The sequence below is a fragment of the Pseudochaenichthys georgianus genome, unplaced genomic scaffold (genome assembly GCF_902827115.2).
Source record: "Pseudochaenichthys georgianus unplaced genomic scaffold, fPseGeo1.2 scaffold_635_arrow_ctg1, whole genome shotgun sequence".
Lineage (NCBI taxonomy): Eukaryota > Metazoa > Chordata > Actinopteri > Perciformes > Channichthyidae > Pseudochaenichthys > Pseudochaenichthys georgianus.
In genome coordinates this window covers 108,478-123,608 of record NW_027263192.1, presented here as the reverse complement: position 1 = coordinate 123,608, position 15,131 = coordinate 108,478, and the positions used below count along the sequence as shown (strand labels likewise).

General features: G+C 44.5%; 1 protein-coding gene and 1 pseudogene across 1 annotated transcript; both read right to left on the bottom strand.

Moving 5' to 3' along the window:
• Positions 1–3,479: 3,479 nt before the first annotated feature.
• On the bottom strand, positions 3,480–8,581 carry LOC117443597 (uncharacterized; annotated as a pseudogene).
• Positions 8,582–11,821: 3,240 nt separating this feature from the next.
• On the bottom strand, positions 11,822–13,301 carry LOC117443598 (uncharacterized). Its single transcript, XM_034079489.2, has 7 exons — positions 13,113–13,301; positions 12,830–12,973; positions 12,664–12,750; positions 12,412–12,576; positions 12,241–12,337; positions 11,939–12,156; positions 11,822–11,857 (listed from the first exon to the last, which is right to left on the bottom strand). The coding sequence occupies exons 1-7, from the start codon at positions 13,299–13,301 to the stop codon at positions 11,822–11,824; spliced, it is 936 nt and encodes a 311-aa protein (XP_033935380.2).
• Positions 13,302–15,131: the final 1,830 nt, after the last annotated feature.

Here is a 15,131-nt window from a genome sequence, read left to right as displayed (position 1 = left end):
CCTCACGTTCCTCCAGAGTCTGATTCTCCCAAAGGATACCCGACAGTTTCGGGTACGACCCAGAGGGCGCACGGTGGACGGCCAGGGCGAGGCCGCCACACCCCCGCTGGAGTCAGGGTCCCGGTGAGGCGCAGGACGGAGCACCCGGCAGTAGCCTCCAGCAGACCCCCGCGCGGTTCCCTCGTCCCTCAGAAGAGGTGGAGAGGCGGAGGGGTGGGTCTTTTCATCTGCTGGCGGGTTGCCGGGATAACAGTATCCTCCGGGGAGGCATTGAACCCTTCTCAACTGCCCCCCGGAGGAGGCAGGGGAGTCAGGTACCCAGAGGGTGGACGGCCAGGGCGAGGCCGCCACACCGCGCTGGAGTCAGGGTACCGGTGAGGCGCAGGACGGAGCACCCGGCAGTAGCCTCCAGCAGACCCCCGCGCGGTTCCCTCGTCCCTCAGAAGAGGTGGAGAGGCGGAGGGGTGGGTCTTTTCATCTGCTGGCGGGTTGCCGGGATAACAGTATCCTCCGGGGAGGCATTGAACCCTCTCAACTGCCCCCCGGAGGAGGCAGGGGAGTCAGGTACCCAGAGGGTGGACGGCCAGGGCGAGGCCGCCACAACCAGAGAACCAGAAAAAAGGGGTGAAATGGGAAAAAAGTACCCCAAAATAGTGTTCCATAAGGCGGGTAGAGTCCCCTGACAACTCCCCATACCTTTCTCCAGGGTGGGAACAAGTTTAAGTCAACTTTTGGAAGAACCAGAGAAAAGGGTGAAAATGGATAAAGTGTATCCGAAAATAGTGTTCCAAAAGGCAGGTAGAGTCCCCTGACAACTCCCCATACCTTTCTCCAGGGTGGGAACAAGTTTAAGTCAACTTTTGGAAGAACCAGAGAAAAGGGTGAAAATGGATAAATTGTATCCGAAAATAGTGTTCCAAAAGGCAGGTAGAGTCCCCTGACAACTCCCCATACCTTTCTCCAGGGTGGGAACAAGTTTAAGTCAACTTTTGGAAGAACCAGAGAAAAGGGTGAAAATGGATAAATTGTATCCGAAAATAGTGTTCCAAAAGGCAGGTAGAGTCCCCTGACAACTCCCCATACCTTTATCCAGGGTGGGAAAAAGTTAAAGTCAACTTTTGGAAGAACCAGAGAAAAGGGTGAAAATGGATAAATTGTATCCGAAAATAGTGTTCCAAAAGGCAGGTAGAGTCCCCTGACAACTCCCCCTACCTTTCTCCAGAGTCGGAAAAAGTATAAGTTAACTTTTTGGAAGAACCATAAAAAGGGGTGAAAATGGATAAAATGTATCCCAAAATAGTGCCTCTTGAGGCGGGTAGAGTCCCCTGACAACTCCCCTTGCATTCCTCCAGACACCAGTTTGAAAACTTAAAGTTTTGTGAGAACCATGATTGGGGGTCCTCCAGGCAACAATTTCATCCGATCCAAAGTGCTCATGAGGCGGATACATTCCTCCATGATTTCCCCATCATGTGAAAATAGCTCGTTTTTTTCTAAGTGCTCTCAAAAACCGGGTTTCCGATTTCGTGCAGATGGTAGCTTGGAAAAGATGAATAAAAATTTTGGACGGAGGAGGGGAGCTCTCGTTTCCCCTCTCCGTTGTAAATTGCAACGGGGGAGTGCAAAAGTCTCCGGGGCTTCGTTCCGAAGCGCCGAAGACTTGACCCCCTCCCCCGTTGGCACTTAGCCGTTTTTCAAGAATTTTCAAAAACTTCATTTTTGATTATTTTAACATATAATTGACCGTTTTCTTTACTTTTTTTTGCTTTCCACGGGTGGAGGCGCATGGCAGGCCGCATATGAGCTTCCAAATTCGGCCTGGAACGTCCGGGAATTATGGGTTAAGCTCCATATACTGACGACTCCCATTAAAAGTGATTGAAATGTACAGGAATCTGTCCATTTCAATCACATTTGACGACGCATGCAGGGTGACCCTGGCTACACTTAAAGGGGGTCTACTTTGCGGTGCTTTACCGTCCGCCCATCAGCACCCATAGTCGGCCTTCCTCACAGCAGCAGCACCCAACCTCCATGGAGGATTTTGCTCGTGCCCCTGGCTACACTTAAAGGGGGTATACTTTGCGGTGCTTTACCGTCCACCCATCAGCACCCATAGTCGGCCTTCTTCACAGCAGCAGCACCCAACCTCCATGGAGGATGTTTCTCGTGCCCCTGGCTACACTTAAAGGGGGTATACTTTGCGGTGCTTTACCGTCCGCCCATCAGCACCCATAGTCGGCCTTATTCACAGCAGCAACACCCAACCTCCATGGAGGATGTTTCTCGTGCCCCTGGCTACACTTAAAGGGGGTATACTTTGCGGTGCTTTACCGTCCACCCATCAGCACCCATAGTCGGCCTTCTTCACAGCAGCAGCACCCAACCTCCATGGAGGATGTTTCTCGTGCCCCTGGCTACACTTAAAGGGGGTATACTTTGCGGTGCTTTACCGTCCGCCCATCAGCACCCATAGTCGGCCTTATTCACAGCAGCAACACCCAACCTCCATGGAGGATGTTTCTCGTGCCCCTGGCTACACTTAAAGGGGGTATACTTTGCGGTGCTTTACCGTCCGCCCATCAGCACCCATAGTCGGCCTTATTCACAGCAGCAACACCCAACCTCCAGTGGAGGATGTTATCATGCCCCTGGCAACACTGGTAAACACTGGTAACATATGTCTAGCCGCTGACAGGAACTTGACATCGGAACTTGACATCGCATTTCCATTGAGCGGACTCCCGTACATGGGAAGGGCAAGTCCCACGGTACCTCCGTTCATAAGGCTGACATTTGCCTTACACTTAAAGGGGGTCTACTTTGCGGTGCTTTACCGTCCGCCCATCGGCACCCATAGTCGGCCTTATTCACAGCAGCAACACCCAACCTCCAGTGGAGGATGTTATCATGCCCCTGGCAACACTGGTAAACACTGGTAACATATGTCTAGCCGCTGACAGGAACTTGACATCGGAACTTGACATCGCATTTCCATTGAGCGGACTCCCGTACATGGGAAGGGCAAGTCCCACGGTACCTCCGTTCATAAGGCTGACATTTGCCTTACTCTGGTTAGTACACGAGCTGCAGCATTTTGAATCAGCTGAAGCCACTTCACTGACTTATTGGTACTCCCTGATAATAGAGTTACAATAATCCAGCCTAGAAGTAACAAATGCATGGACTAGTTTCTCTGCATCGTTTTGAGGCAAGATAAGATGTTGATGCTTCTCTGCATTTTCTTGGAGTTATGAGGGTACTGGTTGACACAGAACCTGCTTTTATTAATATGTCACTTACAATTGACCACAGAAGGTGCAACACATTGATAAAAGCGTCTATATAAATAAATGTGGCTATTTTTTTTTTTATAAATTAGTTTATTTTTTTTTAAAAACACGAGTCGTGATTGTCATCCATCAATATAAAAGGCATTACAGTACATTCATTGATAAAACTGGTCCCAAAGAAAACAATGAACAAAATTACATAAGGTGCAAATGACAAAACGTAAACACTTGACGAAAATATTCAAAGGTTAGACAGAATAATTGCCCCAGAGGAGATCTGCCTTTGGCGTGTTGAGTCGGTGCTTCTTCGCTCTGCAAACCAAGTAAAGATTACCAACTGCACATCCAGATCGACGACATTTGTTCAGACGCGGTCACTTACCCTTTTTTACACCTGCAGGTCTTGAGTAGCTCTGACCTGGAGGATGCACACACTGGCCTCTGCAGGAACCATCTGCCTGGCTGCTTGTGTCACAAATCACTGCATCACAGTGGACATAGATCTGTGGACAGACAGGATGATTTATTACACGTGGCTACATGCAGCAGTGGCCAAAAGACCCCAGATTTGGATTTACAAGTCTTACCTTATCTTTCAGAACCTCGTCATCTTTAGTGAAAGTGAACATCTTTACAGAGAAGCGCTTGATGTGGGACGGGACTAAAACTCTGGAGTCACTCACAACGGGATGGAAAATGGTTGCATAGCTGTCATTGCGATTCTCACAGCTAGTGAAGGAATTCCAAAGTTAAAATAAAGCAGCAGTTAAACAAATGAAATGAGAGTAGTTAGTAGTTAGTTTTGCACAACATTACCTGTCCACAATGATGTCCCAGCTTGGCAGAGATGTCCCATCTTCATAAAGGGTTGCCCAACAGTTCTCAGCAATGAGTTCCATGTGTGGGTCGGTAGAATGCATCAGCTCCACCTCAAAATACAGAGGCTGCTGCAGATATTTCACCACTGGATAATCCTCTGCTTGGTAGAAGAGCTCATAGGATGGATCTGCAGGAGAAGAGTCCCGTTAGAGACAGGAGGCCTGGACATTTACAGTTTCATTTCAAACCTTTATTTAATCAGATCGGTCCCTTGAGATCATAGGTCTCTTTTTCAAAGGAGACCTGTAAACAGTGTTTTGTATGCATGAACAAGATGTTGTAACATTCCACCATGCCTTGGGAAAGCCTCATCTGCACCATCAGCTGCCCGGTGCCGATCTCTGCAGCGGGCTCATAGGTTCTTGGTTTAGCGCTGAAGGCAACAGTCTGAGTCTCATTGACCACATAGAAGCAGGAAATGGTTTGCCTATTGGGGGGAAAAAAAAAAATATATAAATGCATACATTGAAGGTGTTCATCTCCAATTAGACACAATCAAATATTTTACCTGTAATCAGGATCAACTGGTGATGTGTTGGCTGCTCCTTTGGCGTTGTTGTAAGACAGGCGGATCTCATTTTCATACATCATGTAGTTGTCAAAGAACTATTTAACAACAAACACGCATTAACATTTTACAAAAAACGCTTTTGATATTTAAATGTGATTCACACTCACCGTTCTGGTGGTTCCACAGGTATCCACACTGAAGGAGAAATATGCAAAGCGATCGTCGCTGAACTGTGGTGTGCAGGACTGGTCCTTTAGCGTCTGACTTAGCTGACTTGGCTTCAGATTACGAGTTGATTCGACCTTCACAGCCACAGCGGTCATTGTGCCATTGGGGTGGTACTCTGGAGGAAGAAGCAGGCCGTGTAAAGCAACACACATCCATCAATTAAAGCAGCAAATATACTTACATGTTCCATCTTACCTGTTGCTTTCACGGGGAAGTAGCACGCCAGATAGAGATCAGCAAGCACCCAGTCGTTTGCACGATCCAACAGAAGCAGGTCAATTCTGGATTTGACTGATTCTGCAGTGAGCAGCTGTGGAAAAGAAAGTAAAGTTAGCCAATGCAGAAGATCTAGGGTGGAATTTTGTAGTTTTGACATACCTCGAAAACAGCGTCCTTGGCAGCGTATGGCAGAATGAGGCTGAGGTGTGTGCCGTTCTCATAGAAATTGTAGTCTTCAGCCATCTCAGCCGTCAGCTCTCGAGGTCCAACGATGGCCTTGAAATTTGAGCCGTGACTCCCGAACTTCACGCTGATGTGAAACTGGTTCTGGTCACAGGTGCCAGCCATGATGGGTAGCACTAGAGCAGCAAAAGAGGCATTATCCATTTGATTGTGTAGCTTTTACGCCAATACGTTTATTTAATTTTAGAAAACACAATTTGCATGAAGATATTGTCAAAAGCAAATTCAATATGATCTCACCAATATCCTGCAGAGAGGCCTGCAGGTCGACCGAGAGACCAAAAGGAGCTTCTTCAGGCAGGACGACCAACCCAAAGATCAGAGGGAGGAAGTAGGATGTAACCAAGCGCTCAGGATTCTGCAACAAATGAAATAAAAGCTCAGCAACACTGACAATATGCTGGTACAAAGTGATATTTTGAATCTATAATGTCATACATGTTTTAAGACAACATCGGCATCAAAGGGCACTTGAAGAGAGAAGCTCTTAGAGCCATTAGCCAAGCTGTGTTCCTGGACTGTGAAGCCTTTGGCATTGCTCTCCTCAACAGTGAGGACCCCGGTGGAGAAGGTGATGTTCCTCAGCTCAACGTCATGAGGAAGGTTCCCAAGAGAACGCTGAACACCCGAGTCTCTGGGACAGTGTCTGAGGAACAGAAAGTGGCAGGTTTACAACTTCTGAACCAGCCTCAACATCGATAGAGAAACATTGAGTAGTTGATTGAGTGCTATTTAAAAAAAACAAAAAAAGTGCCCTTTGTAAGCAAAAGTAGATTTTGTACTTGGCTTCAAATCCCATCCAAACACACCATTTTGCAAAAACTGAAGACTTTATTTAATGGGTTTAGCAGTCTTTGGGATATATCCGAGCAAGCGCGAGTTCAAATGTCATTTGTTTCATACCTACTAGAAAATGTGACTTACCATCCTGGATTTGGGGAGATTGAGGCATCAGAGGGGTCATGATGGGGAACAAAACCTTGTATCTGGTATCATCTTGGGTGTCATCTTCCCTCCACAGTACCTCGAGCATGGGCTCCACAAAGTAGGTGATGTGGTACTGGTAATCTGGGGCATGGCTCTGCAATAATTCATGACATTTCAATAAAACATGCAAATGCACTAGTGACTCTTGCATTTCTAATCTAGAGATTTCCACAACCTTGTAGTAACCATCAGACGAGCCCACTGGGATCTCGACGACGATGTGGAAGTCTGTGGTGCTCAGTGTGTACCCCCGTGCGGCCATCTGGGATCTATCAAGCTTCTGCCCGTTGATTCCCATGTGCATTTCTGAGACTGTAATTCTGCCGTCCAACAGAGGAGTCACACGGCGAGGTACGTGCCAAGAGATCATATCCTCGGTGAAGAGGACGCCACCTGTTGATGAAAAAAAAAAGGGAGCTGTTGAGGTTAACTGTGCAACAATTAAGCTCACTGTGAAGGCAATATGTTGCTCAGGACTCACCTTTGGGACACGCAGCTGCCAAGTTCACTACATGCAGACCCTGTGGTGCCATGTAGTAGGCGCTCACCCTGAACACTTCCATGGGGACTCCAGCCACCTAGAGAGGAGAGGTTTCATATCATTGACAAGGAGGGAAAGGAAAGAAACACTGTATAGGAGTGTGTTGCTTACATCCTCTGAATAAGTCTCTGCTGTATTGTACGGGCTTCGCATAACCAGACGACTAGAGGTAGTTTTGGCAGCGTAGCCGGCTTGTTCAGCCTCTTGCAACACCATGGCCACTGGTTCTGGGGTGTAAAACGTCATCTTCCAGATACCTTGTGATGCACCAGAGGCCTACAGGAAAGAACAAATACTAATTAAATCCTCATTGGTGTAGGGAGGAATTCAACTGTAGTATCTGAACGGCTTAATTCAACATACTTCAAGCTTGGCGTTGAGCTTCTCGTCTTTACCATCCCGAGTCTGACCATTAGCTTCAGCATCAAGGTTAGCCATGTGGTGCGAAACCTAAAACAGAAAATGGTGGTTTTAGCATTCGTTTCCATACACACAAGATGGTGGACTCGTCAATGTAAAGATGACCTACTTCCATGTAGTTCCTGTCGCAGAGGATCTCCCTGGAGGCCCAGCGAGTGTAGCTGCAAGTCTGAGACACGCCATGACTGACCAAGTCTGATGGATTCTCGCCGTACATCTGGAGTCTCAAGCCAACGTTAAATGTAGCATCATCCTATAAATATAAAAAAAACTAAATTAAGTGAAACTCCCCAATATTCTTTGGTTCCAGCTTCTTTGTCATTGAACATGTAATATCCTTGCCTTCAGGGACACATTTGAAGTCTAAATGGATATTTGTGAATGTAACAAACAAGTCCAGAAAGTACCCAGTAGATTAATTGAGGAATACAGTTTTGAGTGGGGCAGTGCTAATATTTTAGGGATGTACCAAAGAAAAAGGGAAATGTACTTTGGGTCTTTTAACGGTAAGGGGTTTGTTTGTTGAGCCATTAATTCAGTCACTTGAGACAGAATTAGCACAGCTAAACTTGGTAGAAAATTACATTGAATGCTGTTAAACCACTTTAGCTCAAACAAACCTTGTTGTCCACAAAGCAGCCCATGAGGGAGGTGTAGATTCTGGTGTTACCCCACGGGTCAGACTCCATGCTGTATCCACACTGAGCAGCCATGCTAGGTGTTAACAAAATGTGCTTGGTGCCATCTGAGGGGAGACAATAAGCTTCGTCAGGGACCCCTTTCCTCAGTGATGAACCAATCAGATGCATTATTAGCAGTTAATACTTACTGATAGCCTCCACCTCAAGCTGGTTTCCCACTGCTAAAGCCTTGTCCAACGACAGTCTCATTACATTTGCGGCACAGTCAGACCTTAACCCACTGCCTGTTAAAAGAAAAGGCTTGTGAGGAGAATGTAAACCGACTTAATATGCTGTGTAAAATAACTTAATGAGAATTGAAGCTTACTTGACAGCGAATGTAGCTTCACATTAGGCCTGGCTTGACACAAGATGATAGCTGCAGCCATCCATAACAAACTTTAACACATAAAACACATCATTTAGAGACAATTAAGTACACACATAGAAAGAAATCTACAAGAAATGTAACTTACATGCTCCCAAGCCTCAGCATGTTGCAGTAAAACCAAAAAGAATACAGTCAGTATCAGAGCTTGGCAATGTCCAGCACACCTTCCAACAAAAACACAAGTCTAAAAGGAAGGGGAATGGATGATTAACTGCGACATCAGCAGCTGCTTTATATTCCACTTAACGACAAAGCACAGGTGAGGCTTGTTAAGGATTCTACACACACACGCACACGCACGTGCACGCACATGCGCACACACACACACACACACACACACACACACACACACACACACACACACACACAGGGTGAGCTGATGTATGCCTAGTTTATTATATAGTTTTTCGGGGACGGGTGGCGCAGTGGTCTGTGCATCTGATCATCAGGACAAGGGGGAGTGCTGGGGAACTCCAGTTCGGAACCCGCTCCCACCCCACTGCGTCAGGCCGTTGGGCAAGACACTTCACCTGAACTTGCTCCTGTGGGTATTGTCCACAGTGACCATTGCATGTATAAAACATATGTGTAATGTGTATCTGTAAAGGGCTTTGAGCATCTGGAAAAGCGCTATAATAAATGTAAGGAATTATTCATTATTAACCTGTTAAACCCCGAGCCTGTTTTTCAGGTTTCAGGCTCGAAAATGACATTCCCAGAACAAATGACTATAACTTCACTTCTAAAAGGTTTATATTAATAATTGTTGTTATCAAAGCAAGGTTACATCTGTGAGTTGGATGTAGAAGTGTCAGAATCAATATAGATTTTTCTGTGTCAGAGTAAATTCAGATGGAACATAGCAAACAAATGTAAATTCCTGTCTCCGCCTAAAGAACACCCATTACTTATAGTGAAGACCAACCTTGAATGATGGGTTAGTAGCCTAAAAGCTTTAGGAATCCAAAGTATAACATATAATAAGTACCCTGTATCAAGATTGATAAGTTTTTGAACTGGCCTCTGGAGGAATGCAAGGGGAGTTTGAGGGGACTCTACCTGCATTATCATGCACCATTTTCGGATACATTTGGCCGGTTTCATGGTTCTCCCAAAAGTTAACTTATACTTTTCCTGACTCTGGAGGAATGTAAGGACAGTTGTCAGGGGACTCTACCTGCATTATGAGGCACTATTTTGGGATACAATTTCTCCATTTTCACCCCTTTTCTCTGGTTCTCCCAAAAGATAACAGACACAATTGTACCTTTTACTATTTAAATGTATTTGTATTATATATTTTTGGGCTATTAAAGTGACATTTCTGGGTGACACAATTCCCGGAGGTTCCAGGCCGAATTTGGGAGCTCATGCACCCCCACCCGTGGAAAGCCGAAAAAAGTATAGAAAACGGTCAATTATATCTTAAAATAATCAAAAATGAAGTTTAAAAAAATTCTCTAAAAAACGAGGAGGGGCTTCGGGCGGAAGCCCTGGACACTTTTCCACTCCCCCGTTGCATTTCACAACGGAGAGGGGAATCGAGACGTCCCCTCCTCCGTCAAAAAAATGCATTCATGTTTTTCTAGCTACCATCCGCACAAAATCGGAAACCCGGTTTTTGAGAGGTTTCAGAAAAAAACGGCTGTTTCACATCATGGAGGAATGTGTCCGCTACATGAGTGCTTTGGCTCGGATACAATTGTTTTCTGGAGACCCCCCAATATGGTTCTTACCAAACTTTAAGTTGTTGAACTGGTCTCTGGAGGAATGCAGGTGGAGTTGTCAGGGAATTATGAGACACTATTTTGGGATACAATTTCTCCATTTTCACCCCTTTCCTCTGGTTCTCCAAAAAGTTAACTCAGACTTTTTCTGACTCTGGAGGAATGTGAGGGGAGTTGTCAGGGGACTCTACCCACATTATGATGCACTATTTTCGGATATTTTGGCCCGTTTTCATGGTTCTCCAGAAAGTTAACTTACACTTTTTCTGACTCTGGAGGAATGTGAGGGGAGTTGTCAGGGGACTCTACCCGCATTATGATGCACTATTTTCGGATATTTTGTCCCGTTTTCATTGTTCTGCAAAAAGTTAACTTACACTTTTTCTGACTCTGGAGGAATGTGAGGGAAGTTGTCAGGGGACTCTACCCGCATTTTGATGCACTATTTTCGGATATTTTGGCCGGTTTTCATGGTTCTTCAAACAGTTAACTTACACTTTTTCTGGCTCTCCCCCTACTACTTATAATGCACTATTTTCGGATACCATTTCAGGGACACATGCTGGAGGTCTGTAGTCCGTCCTTTGGGGGTCTTGGAGGGGCTACAGAGAGGTGATTTCCCCTGTCTCTGTCCTGGATGTCTGAAATAACCTGAGTCCCCATTTCAGGGACACATGCCGGAGGTCTCTCTCCCGAGACTGGACGTCCATGCCTTGTACAATTAGGTCTGCCACTTTGGGTAACCGCACCACTGTCGGACGTCTCCCGAGAGTGGACGTCCATTGTCTCTAAATTCGGGTAAAATACAGCTTACAGCACCTTTCAGGTAACTTGTAACGTTTGTTTGACACTTAGGCCGCAAGGTGAACCTCGAAAAGTCCTCTAGAAAAGAAATCCCGCTCCACAGAAGTGGAACTACACAATCTTTAGTTCATAAAAAAGAACTAGTCATGCTTATCCACCAAAAAAAAGTTTGTCGCTAAAATTCCTGCCAATTCTTCTAGGCACGTAATTATTGGCTGAACTAGTCCCTTCAAAGCGTAATAATATCTTGGTCCAAAGTAGTGCCACGGTTCGTCACGTGATCGTGCTACACCAATTGGGTAGCTGCATATTGTCAACAGAAGTGAAAGATGGCCGCCTACATGGTTGCGCTAAACCAGACCAAATTGATTCTAAACAGTGCTGTATGCTTGTTTTATGTCATGTTTTGTCATATGTCTTAATACATCACTAAGTCCGAGGTATTTGCGTTATATACGCGGTATTTGTGAGAGGTTTTACTATCTGGGAACAGAGTTGACCATCGAATCAACATTGACTAGCAGCGTTTATTAGCCAACTCCAGCTACAAACAATTTCCCCACGGGAATTAATAAAGTATATCAAACTCAAATTTAACAAACTATCATTCCTGGACTACCATGTTCGCATCGCTAGATTCATTGGCTGAGCTCGTGGATTATTTCATTAGACTGAGGACTTTTTGTCTGTCTGTTGTTACCCTGTACTAGTGTTGATTTCGTCAGCTATTTTTTAATTTAGTTTTAGTCTTAGTCCTGTGTTAAATGTCCTTTTTAGTTTTAGTCATATTTAGTCACCTTCATCCTGTTTTTATTTAGTCAAGTTTTAGTCGACTAAAAGTCTGAGCATTTTAGTCTTATTTTAGTCGACTAAAACAGTAAACATTTTAGTCAAGATTTTAGGTGATGTGGTACTGGTAATCTGGGGCATGGCTCTGCAATAATTCATGACATTTCAGTAAAACATGCAGATGCACTAGTGACTCTTGCATTTCTAATCTAGAGATGTCCCCAACCTTGTAGTAACCATCAGGCGAGCCCACTGGGATCTCGACGACGATGTGGAAGTCTGTGGTGCTCAGTGTGTACCCCCGTGCGGCCATCTGAGATCTATCAAGCTTCTGCCCGTTGATTCCCATGTGCATTTCTGAGACTGTAATTCTGCCGTCCAACAGAGGAGTCACACGGCGAGGTACGTGCCAAGAGATCATATCCTCGGTGAAGAGGACGCCACCTGTTGATGACAAAATGGAGCTGTTGAGGTTAACTGTGCAACAATTAAGCTCACTGTGAAGGCAATATGTTGCTCAGGACTCACCTTTGGGACACGCAGCTGCCAAGTTCACTACATTCAGACCCTGTGGTGCCATGTAGTAGGCGCTCACCCTGAACACTTCCATGGGGACTCCAGCCACCTAGAGAGGAGAGGTTTCATATAATTGACAAGGAGGGAAAGGAAAGAAACACTGTATAGGAGTGTGTTGCTTACATCCTCTGAATACGTCTCTGCTGTATTGTACGGGCTTCGCATAACCAGGCGACTGGAGGTAGTTTTGGCAGCGTAGCCGGCTTGTTCAGCCTCTTGCAACACCATGGCCACTGGTTCTGGGGTGTAAAACGTCATCTTCCAGATACCTTGTGATGCACCAGAGGCCTACAGGAAAGAACAAATAATAATTAAATCCTCATTGGTGTAGGGAGGAATTCAACTGTAGTATCTGAACGGTTTAATTCAACATACTTCAAGCTTGGCGTTGAGCTTCTCGTCTTTACCATCCCGAGTCTGACCCTTAGCTTCAGCATCAAGGTTAGCCATGTGGTGCGAAACCTAAAACAGAAAATGGTGGTTTTAGCATTCGTTTCCATACACACAAGATGGTGGACTCGTCAATGTAAAGATGACCTACTTCCATGTAGTTCCTGTTGCAGAGGATCTCCCTGGAGGCCCAGCGAGTGTAGCTGCAAGTCTGAGACACGTCATGACTGACCACGTCTGATGGATTCTCGCCGTACATCTGGAGTCTCAAGCCAACGTTAAATGTAGCATCATCCTATAAATATATAAAAAACTAAATTAAGTGAAACTCCCCAATAGTCTTTGGTTCCAGCTTCTTTGTCATTGAACATGTAATATCCTTGCCTTCAGAAAATTACATTGAATGCTGTTAAACCACTTTAGCTCAAACAAACCTTGTTGTCCACAAAGCAGCCCATGAAGGAGGTGTAGATTCTGGTGTTACCCCACAGGTCAGACTCCATGCTGTATCCACACTGAGCAGCTATGCTAGGTGTTAACAAAATGTGCTTGGTGCCATCTGAGGGGAGACAATAAGCTTCGTCAGGGACCCCTTTCCTCAGTGATGAACCAATCAGCTGCATTATTAGCAGTTAATACTTACCGATAGCCTCCACCACAAGCTGGTTTCCCACTGCTAAAGCCTTGTCCAACGACAGTCACATTACTTTTCCGGCACAGTCAGACCTTAACCCACTGCCTGTTAAAAGAAAAGGCTTGTGAGGAGAATGTAAACCGACTTAATATGCTGTGTAAAATGACTTAATGAGAATTGAAGCTTACTTGACTGCGAATTTAGCTTCACATTAGGCCTGGCTTAACACAAGATGATAGCTGCAGCCATCCATAATAATAATAATAATAATATTAAGAACATATTGTAAACACATATGTATGGAAAGGAAAAACACACATTTTTAGTGTAAAAAAAGTCTTTATTGTTCAGCAAAAGTAGATTTGTATTTGATATATATAACTTTTTTATATTTGAAGAAGCAACACAATAATCCACAGTTAATAATAAATTAAACTTTTCCTTAAAATCACATGTGCTTTTGATTTCTCCTTTGAGCCTCCTTATAATGACTGTAATCTAACACTTGATTATTGTTTGTATATATTCTCAAACCACTAAGGATGCTCTAACATTTATTACAGACAGTAAAACCCGAGCTTATCGTTTCACCCGGGTCGATTTTTCTGCTCTGTCCAATTATGCAATGATATATGTTCATTTATGAGGCCATACCAATATGTTCCAACTGGAAGAGTGTTGAGTCAGTGAAGAAGAAGGAATACTCAATGCTCTGCTTAACAAAAACCATATCAAAATGTCCCTGTGGGATTTCTACTTGGTTTCATAGGTTCAAACTGAATGTTTTTGCAGCAATAGTTTTATTTTCATTGTTTCTGTTCCTTGTGTAGGTTATTTTGTTTGTGGTTTGTGTTTACTTTAAGGTTCATCTTCATTCTGATATCTTTAATCAAAGGGTTCATGTTCAGATCAAATACAATTCCAATTTTCTATACGATAGCTGTACATTATTGTAAATAATTTAATTGAATGTCCTAGATGTGCCAGGGAGAGGTATAGAAGAAATAGATAGTGTATTGAATTAGTTCTTGAGGGAGGGGAAAGGGGTAAGAATAGCAAGAGAAGTGTTAGAGAATGAGTATAGGGATGGAGGGTTAAGATTAGTTAACTTAACGAGGAAGGTAAACACGTTGAGAGTGAAGAAGGTAATAAAATACCTAACAAATAAAGAAGATCACTTATGGAAGGACTTCTTGAGTGAGGCGATGATTGAATGTGGAGGGTGTGGGGGAAGTGCTATTTTTATGTGTATGAAAAAGGGATGGATGGAGAGAGTGATTTTCAAAGGGAAATGATGAATGCATGGGGTATGTTTCTAGCAAAGATGAAATATGAATGTAGTAATGTACATCCTTTGGGAGAACCAGACTCTGGAGGAACGTGAGGGGAGTTGTCGGGGGACTCTACCCACAATTTGATGCACTATTTTCGGATACATTTAATCCATTTTCACCCCTTTCCTCTGTTAACCTTTGGGAGAACCAGACTCTGGAGGAACGTGAGAGGAGTTGTCAGGGGACTCTACCCACAATTTGATGCACTATTTTCGGATAGTTTTTTTGACTTTCATGCATCTTTCCATGGATGAATTATTGTATTTATTTTTAACTTTTTGGTCAATTTCATCCAGTTTTGGCCCCCGCCTTGCCTGGATGATAAGACCAAGAGATGACAGGGATCTCTGCCCGCCTAACGAGTGCCTAAATGGGACACCTTTCGCACGATGATGCAAATGAAAAAAACAATGTTTTGAAAAAGATGCTGAGTGCACCTTTCTTGAGTCTTTTCACGCTTCCCTCTTTTTCGCCCCCGGTTCTAT

What these genes read in the sequence shown, in the direction of transcription:
- LOC117443598 (XM_034079489.2), bottom strand. Translation starts at nt 13,301, where the DNA reads ATGCAGCTGATTGGTTCATCACTGAGGAAAGGGGTCCCTGACGAAGCT. An exon ending in GCTGCTTTGTGGACAACAAG is followed by an intron (nt 12,974 to 13,112) that starts GTTTGTTTGAGC and finishes ATATATTTATAG; the next exon opens with GATGATGCTACATTTAACGT. An exon ending in GGCAGCTGCGTGTCCCAAAG is followed by an intron (nt 12,157 to 12,240) that starts GTGAGTCCTGAG and finishes TGTCATCAACAG; the next exon opens with GTGGCGTCCTCTTCACCGAG.